General features: G+C 48.3%; 5 protein-coding genes across 5 annotated transcripts; 3 read left to right on the forward strand and 2 right to left on the reverse strand.

The window, feature by feature from the left end:
* Positions 1–787: 787 nt before the first annotated feature.
* Positions 788–1,967, reverse strand: NSG2 (the record flags this gene model as incomplete). Its single annotated transcript, XM_031152317.1, has 2 exons — positions 788–1,195; positions 1,269–1,967. The coding sequence occupies 2 exons, from the start codon at positions 1,965–1,967 to the stop codon at positions 788–790; spliced, it is 1,107 nt and encodes a 368-aa protein (XP_031002720.1).
* A 1,090-nt stretch (positions 1,968–3,057) lies between these two features.
* On the reverse strand, positions 3,058–4,879 carry MAL31_2 (Maltose permease; the record flags this gene model as incomplete). Its single annotated transcript, XM_031152318.1, has 3 exons — positions 3,058–4,054; positions 4,110–4,274; positions 4,350–4,879. 3 exons carry the CDS (start codon positions 4,877–4,879, stop codon positions 3,058–3,060), a joined length of 1,692 nt encoding a protein of 563 aa, XP_031002721.1.
* A 1,396-nt stretch (positions 4,880–6,275) lies between these two features.
* MAL2 (Alpha-glucosidase) lies at positions 6,276–8,102 on the forward strand (the record flags this gene model as incomplete). The annotated part of the gene is made up of 2 exons (XM_031152319.1): positions 6,276–6,920; positions 7,020–8,102. 2 exons carry the CDS (start codon positions 6,276–6,278, stop codon positions 8,100–8,102), a joined length of 1,728 nt encoding a protein of 575 aa, XP_031002737.1.
* Positions 8,103–8,423: 321 nt separating this feature from the next.
* On the forward strand, positions 8,424–9,843 carry hipO_0 (Hippurate hydrolase; the record flags this gene model as incomplete). Its single annotated transcript, XM_031152320.1, has 2 exons — positions 8,424–8,767; positions 8,901–9,843. 2 exons carry the CDS (start codon positions 8,424–8,426, stop codon positions 9,841–9,843), a joined length of 1,287 nt encoding a protein of 428 aa, XP_031002736.1.
* Positions 9,844–11,615: 1,772 nt separating this feature from the next.
* Positions 11,616–13,442, forward strand: rco-3_4 (putative glucose transporter; the record flags this gene model as incomplete). Its single annotated transcript, XM_031152321.1, has 4 exons — positions 11,616–12,090; positions 12,148–12,942; positions 12,994–13,085; positions 13,140–13,442. The coding sequence occupies 4 exons, from the start codon at positions 11,616–11,618 to the stop codon at positions 13,440–13,442; spliced, it is 1,665 nt and encodes a 554-aa protein (XP_031002739.1).
* Between the last annotated feature and the right edge of the window lie 836 nt (positions 13,443–14,278).

The following is a 14,278-nucleotide window of genomic DNA, read 5'->3' on the forward strand; positions in this document are numbered from 1 at the left end:
GGTGCGAATGGGGGGGGTGGAGATTAGGGGGTTCGTGGAGGTAGCGGGCGACGTCACGTGTAGTGGGAAAGTGAAGATATATTGCTCGGAAAAGGGCATGGTGAGATTGGGGGGCAAGGTGGGTGGGAAGGCCGGGTGTGTTGTGGAAGGGGATTTGGTGGTTGAGTAAGTCTACGGCGTCCCTCTCTTTTCTTCCTTGCACATTTTGGGGTTTGGAGGAAAGGAAGTTGGCAGGCCGGAGTTTTACTTACTGACTGACTTGTGATTATAGGAAGGATTTTGATGTCAAGGGGAATCTGACTTTGGAAGGTAGTCTGCATGTCAAGGGTGATTTGGAAGTAAATGGATCGGTGTCGATGAAGAAAGGCTCTCAGTTGGTCGTTGATGGGAAGAGGACGATTCATGGCAGCTTAAAAGAGATTTAAGATACCCCTGACACGCTCAAAGTCCTGGAATTATAGGCTTTGCCTCAGGAGCTTGAAGTCTCCCTTTTCCCTCTTTAACTGTGCATGCATATAAAGTAATAAGGAGTTGAAGATGAGGCTAATATGAGTACCAGGTAGTGCAGAGATGTGAATTTTTATTTTAAGCGCCTTTTCTCTCCCAGCTCCTAATCCAAATTGAGCTGGCTGGGCATATCCAGATCCAGTCTTGCAGCATACAGTCGCTCCAATTGTACCAAGTATACATAACATATATACAAAACGAGCCAAAAACATGATTCAATAGCATTAAAAAGGTAGATGAACAGAAAGTTTATCCTTCTTTCTTTCATGAATTCGTTTCATCATCGTCGGCGCGAGGATCCAACATCTTTCCGTATCCCAAAGCCACTGAGGGCCAGCCGCCGTCCGATATTGCCAAAGCAGACACAGGAGCAGAACAGTACGGATAGAACCCAGATGGCGCCTTCGATGTTTTCTCGGCTGATGTTGATGTACCCGCCGAGGTCCATGCCCATAACGTTCAAGTCTGCTCGATTTTGTGAGTGGTGCGCCGAGGTCGAGTTTGCGCTTGGGACTGGGCTGGGCATTATTTCGGGGGTGACGATAAAATGGAACAGGGTGCCGAGTACGCCTACGGCGGTGGAGAGGAGGAGACCGGGTGTGGTGCGGTCGATTAGGTACCAGAGGACTGGGTTTACGAAGGCGAGGGTGAGGGATGCTTGGAGGGTAGAAGACCATGGTAACTTGCGCTGAAACGAATATATTAGCAAAATAAAATAAAATACCTTCCTCTGCTGGGAATGAGAGAGCAGCATAACATACAATCGCGAAAGCAATCCCCACAAACCCTCCCACGCTCCTCACAACCGGCGTCCAGTCTGCGTCCAGTATGGTATTCGAATCAAGCTCCTCGCCCGCCTTCACAATTTGACTCGGTGGGCAAGTATTCTTGTCCCCATACTCCTCCACCGGTTCTCTTGAATCGGCTGAAAACATCGTATCGACCCACGGCAGAAGACTCCCCAATGCAACACCAGCCACGCCCCAAAATATTAGATACCTCCAATCATTACTCGGCTTGATGAGGCCTCCAACCTGGACCGGCGCCAGCTGCTGATCATCATGCAGATGCCGTACCAAGAGTCCATATCCCATGCCTATGCCAAATAACAATATGCTCCTCAACACCAGCGAAAACACCCGGAAGAACGTAGACGGTGGAGGTCGAGGCGGGGCCGTCGAATTTCGAAGGATTGGGGGGGAGGATGGGCCATTGAGGGGCGTTTGGGCGCCTGTTCCCCAGGGCGTTGAAGGCTCGCCGTACTCTGAGGCTGTGTAGCCCGTGTGCGAGTAGATGCCCAGCAGGGTGGAGGAGGTGAGGTTCAGAATGGAACCCGTTCGAGAGGGCGCTTCATCTGCTACTTCAGGGCTGAGGAGTGGACTGGGAGGTTGTTCGATTATGGAGCTGTGGCCGAAGGGTCTCTGGGGTGTAGGACGGTAGAACTTGGGGGACGAAGACATTTTCCAGGCGTGGTGATGATATATTGGTTGTATCGTAGGGTTTTCGATGGGCTGCCGTGCTGCTTTTCGGGGTTTCGCTGAAGTTTTTGTTGTGATTGAGTTGTCAGATTTCAACGTTTTCGTGATGCTATAGCATGTGAACGCCCTCACTTGTACGTCGCCGTCAATGTTTCAAGTCGTCGTGTATTCCCAAGCTCTTTCGTACGCAGTAACCCGTGTACAATTGCAATAAACCCTGAAAATCGTATGTATTACTTGTATACGTATGAGAAGTGGTGGGGATTTCACGAACGACTTTGGCGGCGAGAATCATGGAATCCGGATGGGATTCCTCACACATGTGAAAGACCGCAAAAGCAGTGAGTACGGAGTAGTATATTATAGTGTTGAGTGGGGATGCACGCGTACGGAGGTAGCGCAAAGTCTCCGTCCCACTTTTAATCGCAGCTCTCCAATGGTAAGCTCGTCTGGAGTCTGGATGGAACACTTGACTTTGCTTCACATGCTCACATGCTCAAATCCTTGTACCGGCGCTTCAGTACCTTCCGCCCCGACAGCTAAACTGTTTGGGGCATAGTATGAACCTACCTAGTCCTAGGTAAGATCTTACCTTTCTCTCATGCCAGCACTCCGTAACACTTTCCATATTCTATTCACAATCCTAGCAATCATCCCTTTATCATGCCATGCTATGAACAGTCTAATATTGTAACAAGTCCCGAGGTCAGTGTCAGTTCTCACAAGACCGGGCTTTAACCTGCATTGCATAAACTTACTTCGTATTAGCATGCATATGCGCAGATCCTGGGGTTTTACCGTATCGCCAAATCCGGCAATTGAGGTATGATTTGTATTGTGTTTATCCTAGGACTGCAGAGTAGAGGGTTGTCACTTGGGAAAAAGCTTCATAATTTGAGAGTTTGTTCTGAGGTCTCAAAAGGATTTGGGAACTTGAAATGATATTTTAATTTACCTCATCGAGGTCTCGTATCTCGTCATAAGTCATTATCTATACTCTGCCCTTTCTATGCGGCCGTAGGTCTCTTCTACCATATAAACAAACCTCACAGGCTAGTTCATATCTTTTCCGTCATAGTGACATCCATCTTCTCCGTCGTCTTTTCTTTCGCCTCATCCCCTCGACTCGCATAACATAATCAGACGTAAATATATCAAGCTTCGTATCCCTAAACTTTCTCGCACTAACACCACGCTCAAAAAGAACATCCATCTCACCATAAGTCCTCCCCTTAGGCTCAGGTAGCCGGAAATAGATCCACACGATACACAAAAAACAGGTGCCTGCCCAAAAGAAAGCAGACTTCGCACCCCATCCCCAACCAGTAGGTTGTGGGGTGAGTTGGTAGGTCGTAAGAACGTTAACGACGATACCACCAACATTGTAGCAATTCCTCGCAATGACAATAGTCTTAGCCTTCAACCGCGTTGATGACACCTCTGCTACCAGTGCATAGCACACCGGACCGACCGTAAGATCATATACGAACGTGAAGATTAACAGCATAGAGCCAATAGCCCAACGCGAAGATGTGTTGGAGGATGGCGCGATAGCCGTGAGGCCAATAATGATTAGCAGGGCGAACAGGACGCAGGAACCATTAAGGTAGAGAGACCGTCTGCCTGCGCGGGCCATAAGAAACCAACTGCCTATGGTACCGATCATGCCGAGTGCGTACTGCGCCATGGAGAGGTCGAAGGAGGCTGTCGTGGCCAGACCGGCTTGTTGGTAGAAGTAGGTTGAGTAGCCCATGAAGGTGCTTCCGCACCATGTTTGGACGAGCCAGGTCATGCAAGCTATTTCAGTTCGGCGGCGGTCGGTTCGTTTGAAGCAGTCAAAGTAGGATGTCCCTGCGGATATCTGCTTCTCAATTTCGTTGGTGTGGACCATCATGGAGATCTGACTGTCGACGTTGAAGTCTGCATCGTTGCGGGTTGTGAGACGGAGAACGGACTTTTTGGCATCTGCGATTCTGTTGTGACGGACGAGCCACCATGGAGATTCAGGAGCGAAAAGGCAGCCAATCAAGATCGGGAGGGGCCACATCCATTGAACTGCAAATGGAATGCTGGACGTAAAGTCAGTATGTTCTGTGTAGTAGATCTTTTGGGTATATAACGTACCGGTATGCCCATTGATCTTGACGGGAAAGAACCCCGCGAACAACACCCGAAGCGATGAACTGACCCATGACCCAGCAGAGGTTGACGTACGTACAAAGGTAGGCACGGAGAGCGACAGGGCAAACATCGGATGCGTAGGCACAAGTGAGAGTCTGAAAGACGCCCCTATTGATCGAGGTTAGATACGGCTAGAGAGGTGGTGTGCATGCATATCCTGAAATATGGGCAGGGTCATCATACCATGGAATACCGCACATGATTTCCCCTGCAAGAAGCATTTGAACGTTCTGGGAGAAGAACGGGATGAAGATGAAGGCAACCATCATGGCCAAAGCCCCAATCATTGTCTTGCGGTAGCCATACCTCTCCGATACCATACCACTGATAAAGAGACCAATTATCTCCCCACAGAGGGCACCATTGCTGAGGCCTGACTTCCATGGCGCGGGAACGGTGTATGTCCCGTTGGCGCCCCGAGAACCAAACTTTTGGTTGAATTGTGGTAGAGCGTAGAAGGAACTCAGCAATACGACATCATAGCCTTCCATGACGATGGCGGTGCTAAGAAGTATTGACCATCCGACGGCTTTCGGATATAGCTTGATGGCTTGCATGAAACCCATCTGCTGTTCCTTGGTGGTGGCATCTTTGGCTTCGGTTGAGAGACCAGCGAAGTTCTCGACAGCAACTGAAGCTTTCCGGACGACACTGTCCTCGAGGTGGAGTGTGTTGTCTGGAGCAGCTTCTTGGGCGGTGAGCCCTTGGCGCATGGTGATGGTGGCAATATGTGGAGATGGTAGTGTAAGAAGATAGAGCAACGAGGATGAGTTGTTATATATTTGAAACTAAATCGGTCGAGGAAGGCATCCAAAAGAAGGAGGAGCGAGTTGACGAAAGTAGGACCATCAGATCTACCTAGGTAGCAATTGAGCGGCAAGGTATGAGGGGTATACACAGAGACATATCTACACCCCAGTAGTAGGTTGGTAGATATCGAATTACGGTTGGTGGTACAGAGGCGGGAGTGGCTCGAGGTCAACAGGGAAAGCGGCACTAGACTTCCAAGGTGTCAGGCGGAGTGGGACGTTGAACATGGGCGATAATGATTGCCGCTATTGTGTCCACAGAGCTACCTAGGTGGGGTTTAGACTTGGCTATACTACATAGGTACTTGACAAGGTTTCGTCTTCTCGTCATATGCGGGGAAATCTGGTGCAAATGGTTGGAGACTAGGTCCTAATAGAGTTAAATTTGACTAGGAGAGAGAAAGATACCTCATATAGAACTCACTGACCCCGCAAGCATCAGAGTACAGGAGCCCATTATCGTAGTCCCACGTCATGCAGGCATCTGATTGTGTTGTATACCTTAGGTATGCTTCGTCATCATCAGTAGCCGTCTTTCTCTGCTATTTCACTGAACCGTTTGCGGAAGCCTGCGAGACGGTCTTGTCTTGAGCACGTGAGACATAATGTTCCACTTGATATTGTGTCCTAATACAAGGACCGGCCCGCTTGTCAATTGGAGCACCATCAGCAAAGATGGCTAAGCTTGATATATGTGGTGTAACAATATCAGATGGATGGATGGGAAAATGCCGACAAAAACAAATGTAATTAGTTTCGATGACGCACAGATCACCTTACGCCCCACCCCACCTACCCCACACTTTCAAAGTGAAAGAAAGAAAATACGGAGTACAGTGAGAGATGGATATCCATCACCCCGCCGCTCTCTCCAAATATACCTACTTCAGAAGCTCCAACCTATTTATAGACTTCCAAAACTGCGAATCGATGTGAGTATATCTCCACATATACCTAGGTGGGGCAAGCGAGAAGCTGCATTATTCGGATAGCGGGGTTAATATGTTCTACTCCCCACCTGCTTCAAGGTCGACAACCCCTTGTCATTTATTTCGGTTTCGTCGACACACAATGAAGCTGTACGCCAGTATCGTGACACCTATAGTAAACTAAACTCAGTTTGCTGCGTAACATGGCATTTCTTTCGTCTATTCTCACATGATCCTTTTACGACTTGGCCTTGTAACCCCACTTCTATCATTTCCCCTCTCAACTTTCCAACGTCCTTGTCGGTTGTTAAATCCTCTAAACCTTCCTTCCACCACCAAACTCTCTGCATCATTTCATACCACAAACAACCATGAGTGCACCAAACAGAATTTGGTGGAAGGATGGCACTGTCTACCAAATATACCCCGCCTCATACAAAGATTCCAACAACGATGGATTGGGTGACATTCCAGGTATCATCTCCAAGATCGATTATATCAAAGATCTTGGTGTTGATCTCGTCTGGCTCTCCCCAATGTACGATTCACCACAGCTTGATATGGGTTACGACATCTCCAACTACGAAGCTGTCTACCCACCATACGGTACCGTTGCTGATATGGAAACTCTGATCGAAGCATGCCATTCGCGGGGCTTGCGTCTGATTCTCGATCTCGTCATCAACCATACATCGGATGAACACCAATGGTTCAAAGAGTCTCGAAGGTCGAAAACCGATCCCAAGAGAGACTGGTATATTTGGCGACCTGCGAAATACGCGGCAGATGGGACGCGAATGCCTCCGAACAATTGGCGGAGTTTTTTCAGTGGTAGTGCATGGCAATGGGATGAACATACACAAGAATACTATCTCCATCTCTTTGCTACTCAGCAGCCGGACTTAAATTGGGAGAATGCCACCACTCGCCGAGCAATCTATGATTCTGCCATGGAATTCTGGCTTCAGAAGGGGGTTGATGGATTTAGAATTGATACGGTTAACATGTATTCCAAGGTAAGGAAGCTTGACGAGGACCAACTCCTTCAAGTTCCATCTGAGAAGTTTCACTTTGCAAAGCAATTTTGAAGAATCAAAGCTAATTTTCATCTGCAGGGTACCGACTTACCTGATGCTCCTGTTATCGATCAAGGTATCTTCGAGCAACCCGCTTCAAGCCTATTCTGCAATGGCCCACGAATGCACGAGTTCCTCCGCGAAATGAACACCCAGGTCCTCTCCAAATATGACACCATGACCGTCGGCGAACTCCCCGATACCCCAGACCCCAAACACGTCCTCCGATATGTCAGTTCAGGAGACAAGCAGCTCGACATGATATTTCAGTTCGACATTGTCGATTTAGGAGGCGGCAAGATACATAAATACGAGTACGAAGGCTACCAGCTCTCAGAGATGAAGGCAATAATCGCTAAATGGCAACAATTCATCGACGGTAGCGATGGCTGGACAACCGTTTTCTGTGAAAATCACGATCAAGGCCGTTCAGTCTCGCGATTTGCATCTGATGCCCCCGAATGGCGGGAACGTTCTTCCAAGCTGCTGGCAATAATGATGTGCGCCATGACCGGTACACTATTCATCTACCAAGGGCAAGAAATCGGGATGATCAATGCTCCCACCGCATGGCCCATCGAATATTACAAGGACATCGAGGCGCTCAATTATTACCATTCCGTTGCGAAGCGAACAAATAATGACACGGAGGCTTTAGCACACGTTATGAAATCCATTCAGATCCTCGGACGAGACCATGCTCGTTTGCCAATGCAGTGGGATTCCACTCCTTATGCTGGTTTCACGGGTAAAAAGGACGGGGCCTGGATGCGTACCCATGACCTGTACAAGGAGATCAACGTCGCGTCCCAACTAAACGCCCCGGACTCTGTCCTCAATTTCTGGAAGAAGATGCTGCAGACAAGAAAAGCGCACAAAGACCTTTTCATCCACGGCCGCTTCGAAACTTTCGATATGGATAATCAGGAGACTTTCGTATTTGGCAAGACCTTTGGCCAAGACCGGGCAGTTGTGGCGTTGAATTTCACGGATAGCGAACAGCCGTTCAAGAGGCCGCAGGGGCAGGGGAAGATGCAGTTGCTGGTAAGTAATGTAGGGGGTGTTGATGGGACAGAGGATATACTATTACCGTATGAAGGGAGAGTTTACCTTGCGCTTTGATAAAACGCTTGCTTCATTATATCAAAATTCCTTTTCCTCGACGTTCTTTCTGATTGCATAGCGATGAGCCTCCTGATTTAGCATTTCCCTTTCCAATCACCAGAATGGTTCAACAGGTCTGGTCCACCCCGCTTATGTAAGCAAGAGGCCTGTGCACCCACCCCCACTTTCACCACTTGACACGAGATTCAAGCAGTCCCATTACATTGGCAAGCGCTATGATGTCCATGTCCAAAGTGCCTTTACATGATTCTTCTCCTCTTGTATTGATAAAGTTGAAACCAAGGCAGGCTGACTAAAATTCGAGGAGCTTACTTCACCATGGATATCTCCACCATCCTATCCACCTCCAAGCCTGATCTCGCGCCCTACGAGTCCCTATACAAGCATCTACATCAGAACCCAGGGCTCTCTCTACAAGAACACCTTGCTGCTGAAACCGCGGCTAAATATTTGCGTTCTTTTGAAGGCTTCGATGTGAGAACCAACATTGGAGGTACCGGTCTCATCGGCATCCTCAAAAACGGACAAGGGAAAACAATATTACTTCGCGCGGATACAGATGCACTTCCAATTGAAGAGTTGACCGGCCTGCCATACGCGAGTAAAAAGCGGGAGGTTGATGTGGAAGATAGGATCGAGAAACCAGTGATGCATGCGTGCGGGTATGTCATTTACATTCGCGAGTGTTTGGACTATTAGAACAGGTTGCTACAGATTTCACTCTGGTATCATTACTTGGTCAATTCGGTTTCATCCCTTTTGATAAACGTGTCGCTGATATTTGGTCACTTCTAGACACGACATGCATATCTCATGTATGCTGGCAGCTGCTGAGACGTTGCACACTTCTATGAGACATTGGAAGGGTACACTAATAGTACTGTTCCAGCCGAATGAGGAGCGAGCTGCGGGAGCCAAAGCCATGATTGCGGACGGACTTTATGATTCCGAAAAGCATGCTTGCCCGGCCCCCGACGTGGTGTTAGGCCAGCACGTTTTCCCCTTGCCTGCTGGCACCGTCGGGACTCGAGTTGGATCTTTTATGTCTGCTGCGGACAGTTTCCGTGTCACAGTCTATGGCAGGGGCGGGCATGCAAGTATGCCACATAGGACTGTGGATCCTGTGGTTATGGCTGCTCATATCATCGTTCGCCTACAAACCGTCGTTTCCAGAGAGGTAGACCCACGAGACTCTGCGGTTGTGACGGTAGGAAGTGTTCAATCTGGTATGACGGAGAACATCATTTCAAGTGAAGCTACTCTCAAGATCAACGTCCGGACTGTACTCCCCGAAACGAGGACGAAGGTCTTAGCAGCCATCAAAAGGATTGTGAAGGCGGAATGCGATGCCAGTGGTGCTTCGAAAGAAGCTCTCTGGGAATCAACAAGCTCCTTTCCGTTCACTATCAACGATGGAGAGGTCACGAACCACGTAGCAGAAGCATTCAGCGAACATTTTGGGGAATTACACGATCCAGATACCCCACCACTAAGTGGCTCGGAAGACTTTAGTATTCTCGCAATAGAGGCTCCTAATAAGGATGGAGGGAGAGGGGTTCCCTATTGCTTCTGGAATTTTGGAGGCTCGGATCCCAAGACGTTCGAGGACTTTAAAGGACGCGGGAAACTTGATGAGCTTCCTGCCAACCATAGCTCATACTTTGCACCTGTCATACAGCCCACTCTTTCTACGGGGGTGGATGCTTTAGTCGTGGCTGCATTGAGCTACTTGAGATAATTGGATCCAAACCCAGTCTCCATATTACAATGGTTGGAGAATTGACTGAGACTGAGAGTAAATATTTGCAAAGACGCTTTGTCATTGGTCAGCCACACATAAAGACACCAGCCACTCATCTCCGCTTGGTCTGACAGAAGCTGACGGGCAAAATCCAATTCCCAGAACATGCACGAAAAGTCTATTTGCTCTCCACATTCTCGGGGACTCAAACCATTCCCACTTGCAGTGAAGCATTCTTCCGTATGGCGGCTTAGTAGTCGTACTCGTACTACGTACTTCTCGTACTCCGTACCATCAGCTTCACAGAACACATGACAAAGTTGTCGGCATAGGGTTACAGTGCACCGAGCCTGCAGGAGTCCAGGACCGAAGTCTAGGCTTTTTTTACGTAGTCGCGTTTTATTACGATGCATCGGGGCTGCTAAGCTATTCAGGACTCGGACAACGTCTCTCTTTTACTCCTGGAGTTGGAGGGGTCTTGGGGTATATCCTCATTTTCAAGCACAAATTACGAGTGTCTTATTTCATTGCGAAGAGTAATTATTTTCTCCATTTTGGCGTTTGACATCTGACTATGATTAGTAATGCTGACGTTTTGCGACATTCAAAACCACTTTGATTCTTATGCATCTATGTATCGCAAAGTATTTCTTATTCCCCCCTTTCTACAAATACCACCGAGAAGTCTTGGAAGCGCCGACGCAATGCGAGAAAACGTGAAAAGCGCCGAGGATTCGGCACTCCACCTTCCCATGGGACGCTAGTGTAGACACGGGGACTCCTCACTGCCTGTTTTGAGATATGGGGTTTGGGGTTGGACACATGGCTACCTGGACCTGGTCCCCCACATCTCACGCGTATCTATAAATGTCCATCTGGGATTGGCCTCGATGAGACAGAGAAGAAGCGCCGGTTGGCGTAGAAAGAAACGCCGAGCCGTAGACATCGGCCCAGGAGTGCGCCCGGAAACTGCAAGCCACCTTCACATTCTCAAAAACTAAACATTTGATTAAATTTGATTTAATTGCTTTTCGTCGCTATGCTATCATTTGAGATCTAAAGTGGCAGAGATTTCATTCTATATCAACGTATTATATTTGAATCATTTTTTGCGTAGGCGACATAGCTTCAGCTTTTATAAAAGTCTAACTCTAGACTTTTCGTGGGGGGACGGCAATGTTTTTAGCGCTCGCTGTAGCGTTGACTGTACCAACGGCCGGGGTCGCGGGGCACCCAATCGTTCTCGCCCCTCTTCCCCAGACCCCAGTCCATCTAAACGCGAGAACACGGAGGTACTGTCCTCGACCGGCTAGGTTCCTACCCAAGATCGAACCCGCAGACCACAAATCTTCACTGCGAAGAGACTTGTCACCATTCTGGAAGACCCCACTCCACGGAGTCAGAGATTATTGAAAAGACTAACAAACTCGTTCCATTATCGGCGCTTGATTATGAGCAGAGAGAGGGATTTCAGTTTGATTAGATCAGATCTAGGCCGGTGATCCATGCGCACTCACTCGCTGATATCAAGCTTGACTGGGGGTGACCCTAGTCCTAAGCAACAGAAGCAGACCTCTTCCCCGGTAGGATTAGATGAACGTTACACCTGAGCTGCTCTTCGCTCGGTCAACTATAAGTGTCTCTATCCCCCCTTCTGTACAGATTCATCCAAGCTTATTGTTCAGTGGTAACTTCCATTGCTTACTTCGACCCCTTCCTTAAGCTACATCCCAGTAGTTTTCACCGACAACTCTTGCACATCCCTCACAATGGCTGGAGGCGCCATCCCCGTCCATGGCACGACCGACATCAATCGGGTCGAAGCCCCCGTTACAATGAAGGCATATCTCATCTGTGCTTTTGCTGCCTTTGGAGGCATATTCTTCGGATATGATACCGGCTGGATGTCTGGTGTCCTGGCGATGCCTTATGTCATTACTCAATATACCGGCATCGAATCACCACCTACAGGAACATCGGCTGAGGCCGTCAAGCTTCAAGACGCATTCCATCTTACAGCTCGGGATCAATCTCTGACTACTTCAATTCTTTCCGCTGGTACCTTCTTTGGTGCTATCATCGCTGGTGATGTTGCCGATTTCATCGGCCGTCGTCTAACTATCATTATGGGATGTGTGATCTTCACTGTCGGCTGCATTCTCGAGATTGCTTCAACTGGCCTTGGACTCATGGTACCTGGTCGTTTCATTGCAGGTCTCGGTGTTGGCTTTATCTCCGCCATTGGTACGTTTTTCACAGGATTGTCTGGCATGAATACATGATTCTAATCAACTGGAATAGTTATCCTATATATGTCAGAAATCGCACCTCGAAAAGTTCGTGGCGCTCTCGTCTCTGGATATCAATTTTGCATCACTATTGGTATTCTAATCGCCAACATTGCTGTCAATGGAACCAAGCACCGAAAGGATACAGGATCATATCGGATTCCTATTGGGCTTCAATTTGCCTGGGCTTTGGTTCTTGCTATCGGACTATTCTTTCTTCCTGAATCACCACGTTACTTTGTCAAGAAAGGCAGACTCGATGATGCAGCAAAGGCTCTCTCTTCGGTTCGTGGACAACCACTCGAGTCCGAATTTATCCAGGCCGAACTTGCTGAGATTATCGCTAACCACGAGTACGAAATGTCGGTCATCCCTAACACATCTTATCTGGGAGGCTGGGCCAACTGCTTCACGGGATCACTTAAGAACGGTAGCAGCAACATCCGCCGAACCCTGCTCGGCATACTTATGCAGATGATGCAACAATTGACTGGAATCAACTTCATCTTCTACTTTGGAAATATCTTCTTAACCTCGCTTGGCACGATCCACAACCCCTTCTTGATCTCTATCCTCAGTGCTCTCATCAACACAGTTTGCACACCGCTTTCATTCTACGCAGTGGACAAATGGGGTCGACGAACCCTTCTTATCTGGGGTTCTGTCGGTATGATCGTATCTCAATTCCTTGTCGGTATTGTCGGAGTTACAGCTGGTAAACTTTCTGCACACAACAACCCCGCGGTTTCTTCTATGATTGCCTTCATTATGATTAACGTCGCCATCTTCTCCTTCACATGGGGTCCAGGTAAGCTCATTCTCATATTAAGGATTGTTTACTATGCTAACACCTGATTAGTTGCTTGGGTTGTTGTCGGAGAGATATTCCCGCTCCCAATCCGCTCGCGTGGTGTTGGTCTTTCGACCGCCTCCAACTGGATGTGGAACTGCGTAAGTTTCCTATTCCAACCCCCTCTCTTTACTGTACTAATAAAAACGTCTTAGATCATTGGTGTCATCACTCCTTACCTTGTCGGAACCGCTAAAGGCGATGCCAACCTCGGAGCCAAGATCTACTTCATGTGGGGTTCCCTGTGCATGGTCTCCCTCGCCTTCTCCTTCTTGCTCGTTCCCGAGACCAAGGGCCTCAGCCTGGAGCAGGTCGATCGTATGTTGGAAGAGACCTCCCCTCGTACGTCTGCCAAATGGGTACCACATTCTACTTTCGCAGCGGAAATGGGTCTTGCGGATAAGAGCGGCGATGTCGAGGTTGTGCAGGCCGAAGCCAATGAGAAGTCTATCGTCTAGATTCTGGGTTTCAGATCTGTGATTCGTATCATTGATTGGATCTAGGGTGGATATAGATCCAGCTGTGCGAAGACTTATTATGTTAATTAAGATACCCTTGAATTCGCGATATAAAGAGAATAATGAAAAGATTAAATCAGCAGCCTAGGGATGCTAGACGACATCGGTGATAGTAAATATATAGCTTTGATAGTAGGACTACGCTTTGCATGGACATATGGATGTGCTGAAGACCAAACCAAAATTGTCCCTTCGAAAAAGCAAGGAAACCTCGAAATATTAATTGTTTTATGGGGATCTAGGTCTAGCTAAGCGCGCGCTTGCCCCCAAACTCTGCATCACAATAATCATTATCAACTACCATTCACGCTCTCCAAAGACCTGGCATTCTCACCTACACTTTGCCGCCATGGTCACTCGAAGAATCTGCTGTACTTCTGGGATCTAGGTGAACAAGAAATGCTTTCAAAGGAAGACACCGAAAAGCTCTATGCGGCCCGTGCCGAAGGCGAGTATGGAAGGACGACCGATCAAGGCTAGTAACCCGAAGACAACAAAAGCCCCAAGCCACGCGGCGTAAGAAATGTCCCGCAAGGATCAGCTGAATGCCGGGCGTTGCGTCTGTTTCCAAATCCGGAAAGGGGGAACTGACAAAGGAGGGAGGAAATATTCTACGATGAACAGACAGAAGTGAAAGACTACTAACATTGTGCCATCACTTGAACATAATCGACGCAATACTAATAAGGATGAAACCGCTCCCATTTTCATCCAGTTCAACCAATTCAAACTAATGCCGCGAGCATTCTCCGTTAATGTCAACTTGGGCTCGGCTT

Source organism: Lachnellula hyalina (genome assembly GCF_007821495.1).
Source record: "Lachnellula hyalina strain CBS 185.66 chromosome Unknown contig00154, whole genome shotgun sequence".
Taxonomy (NCBI): Eukaryota; Fungi; Ascomycota; class Leotiomycetes; order Helotiales; family Lachnaceae; genus Lachnellula; species Lachnellula hyalina.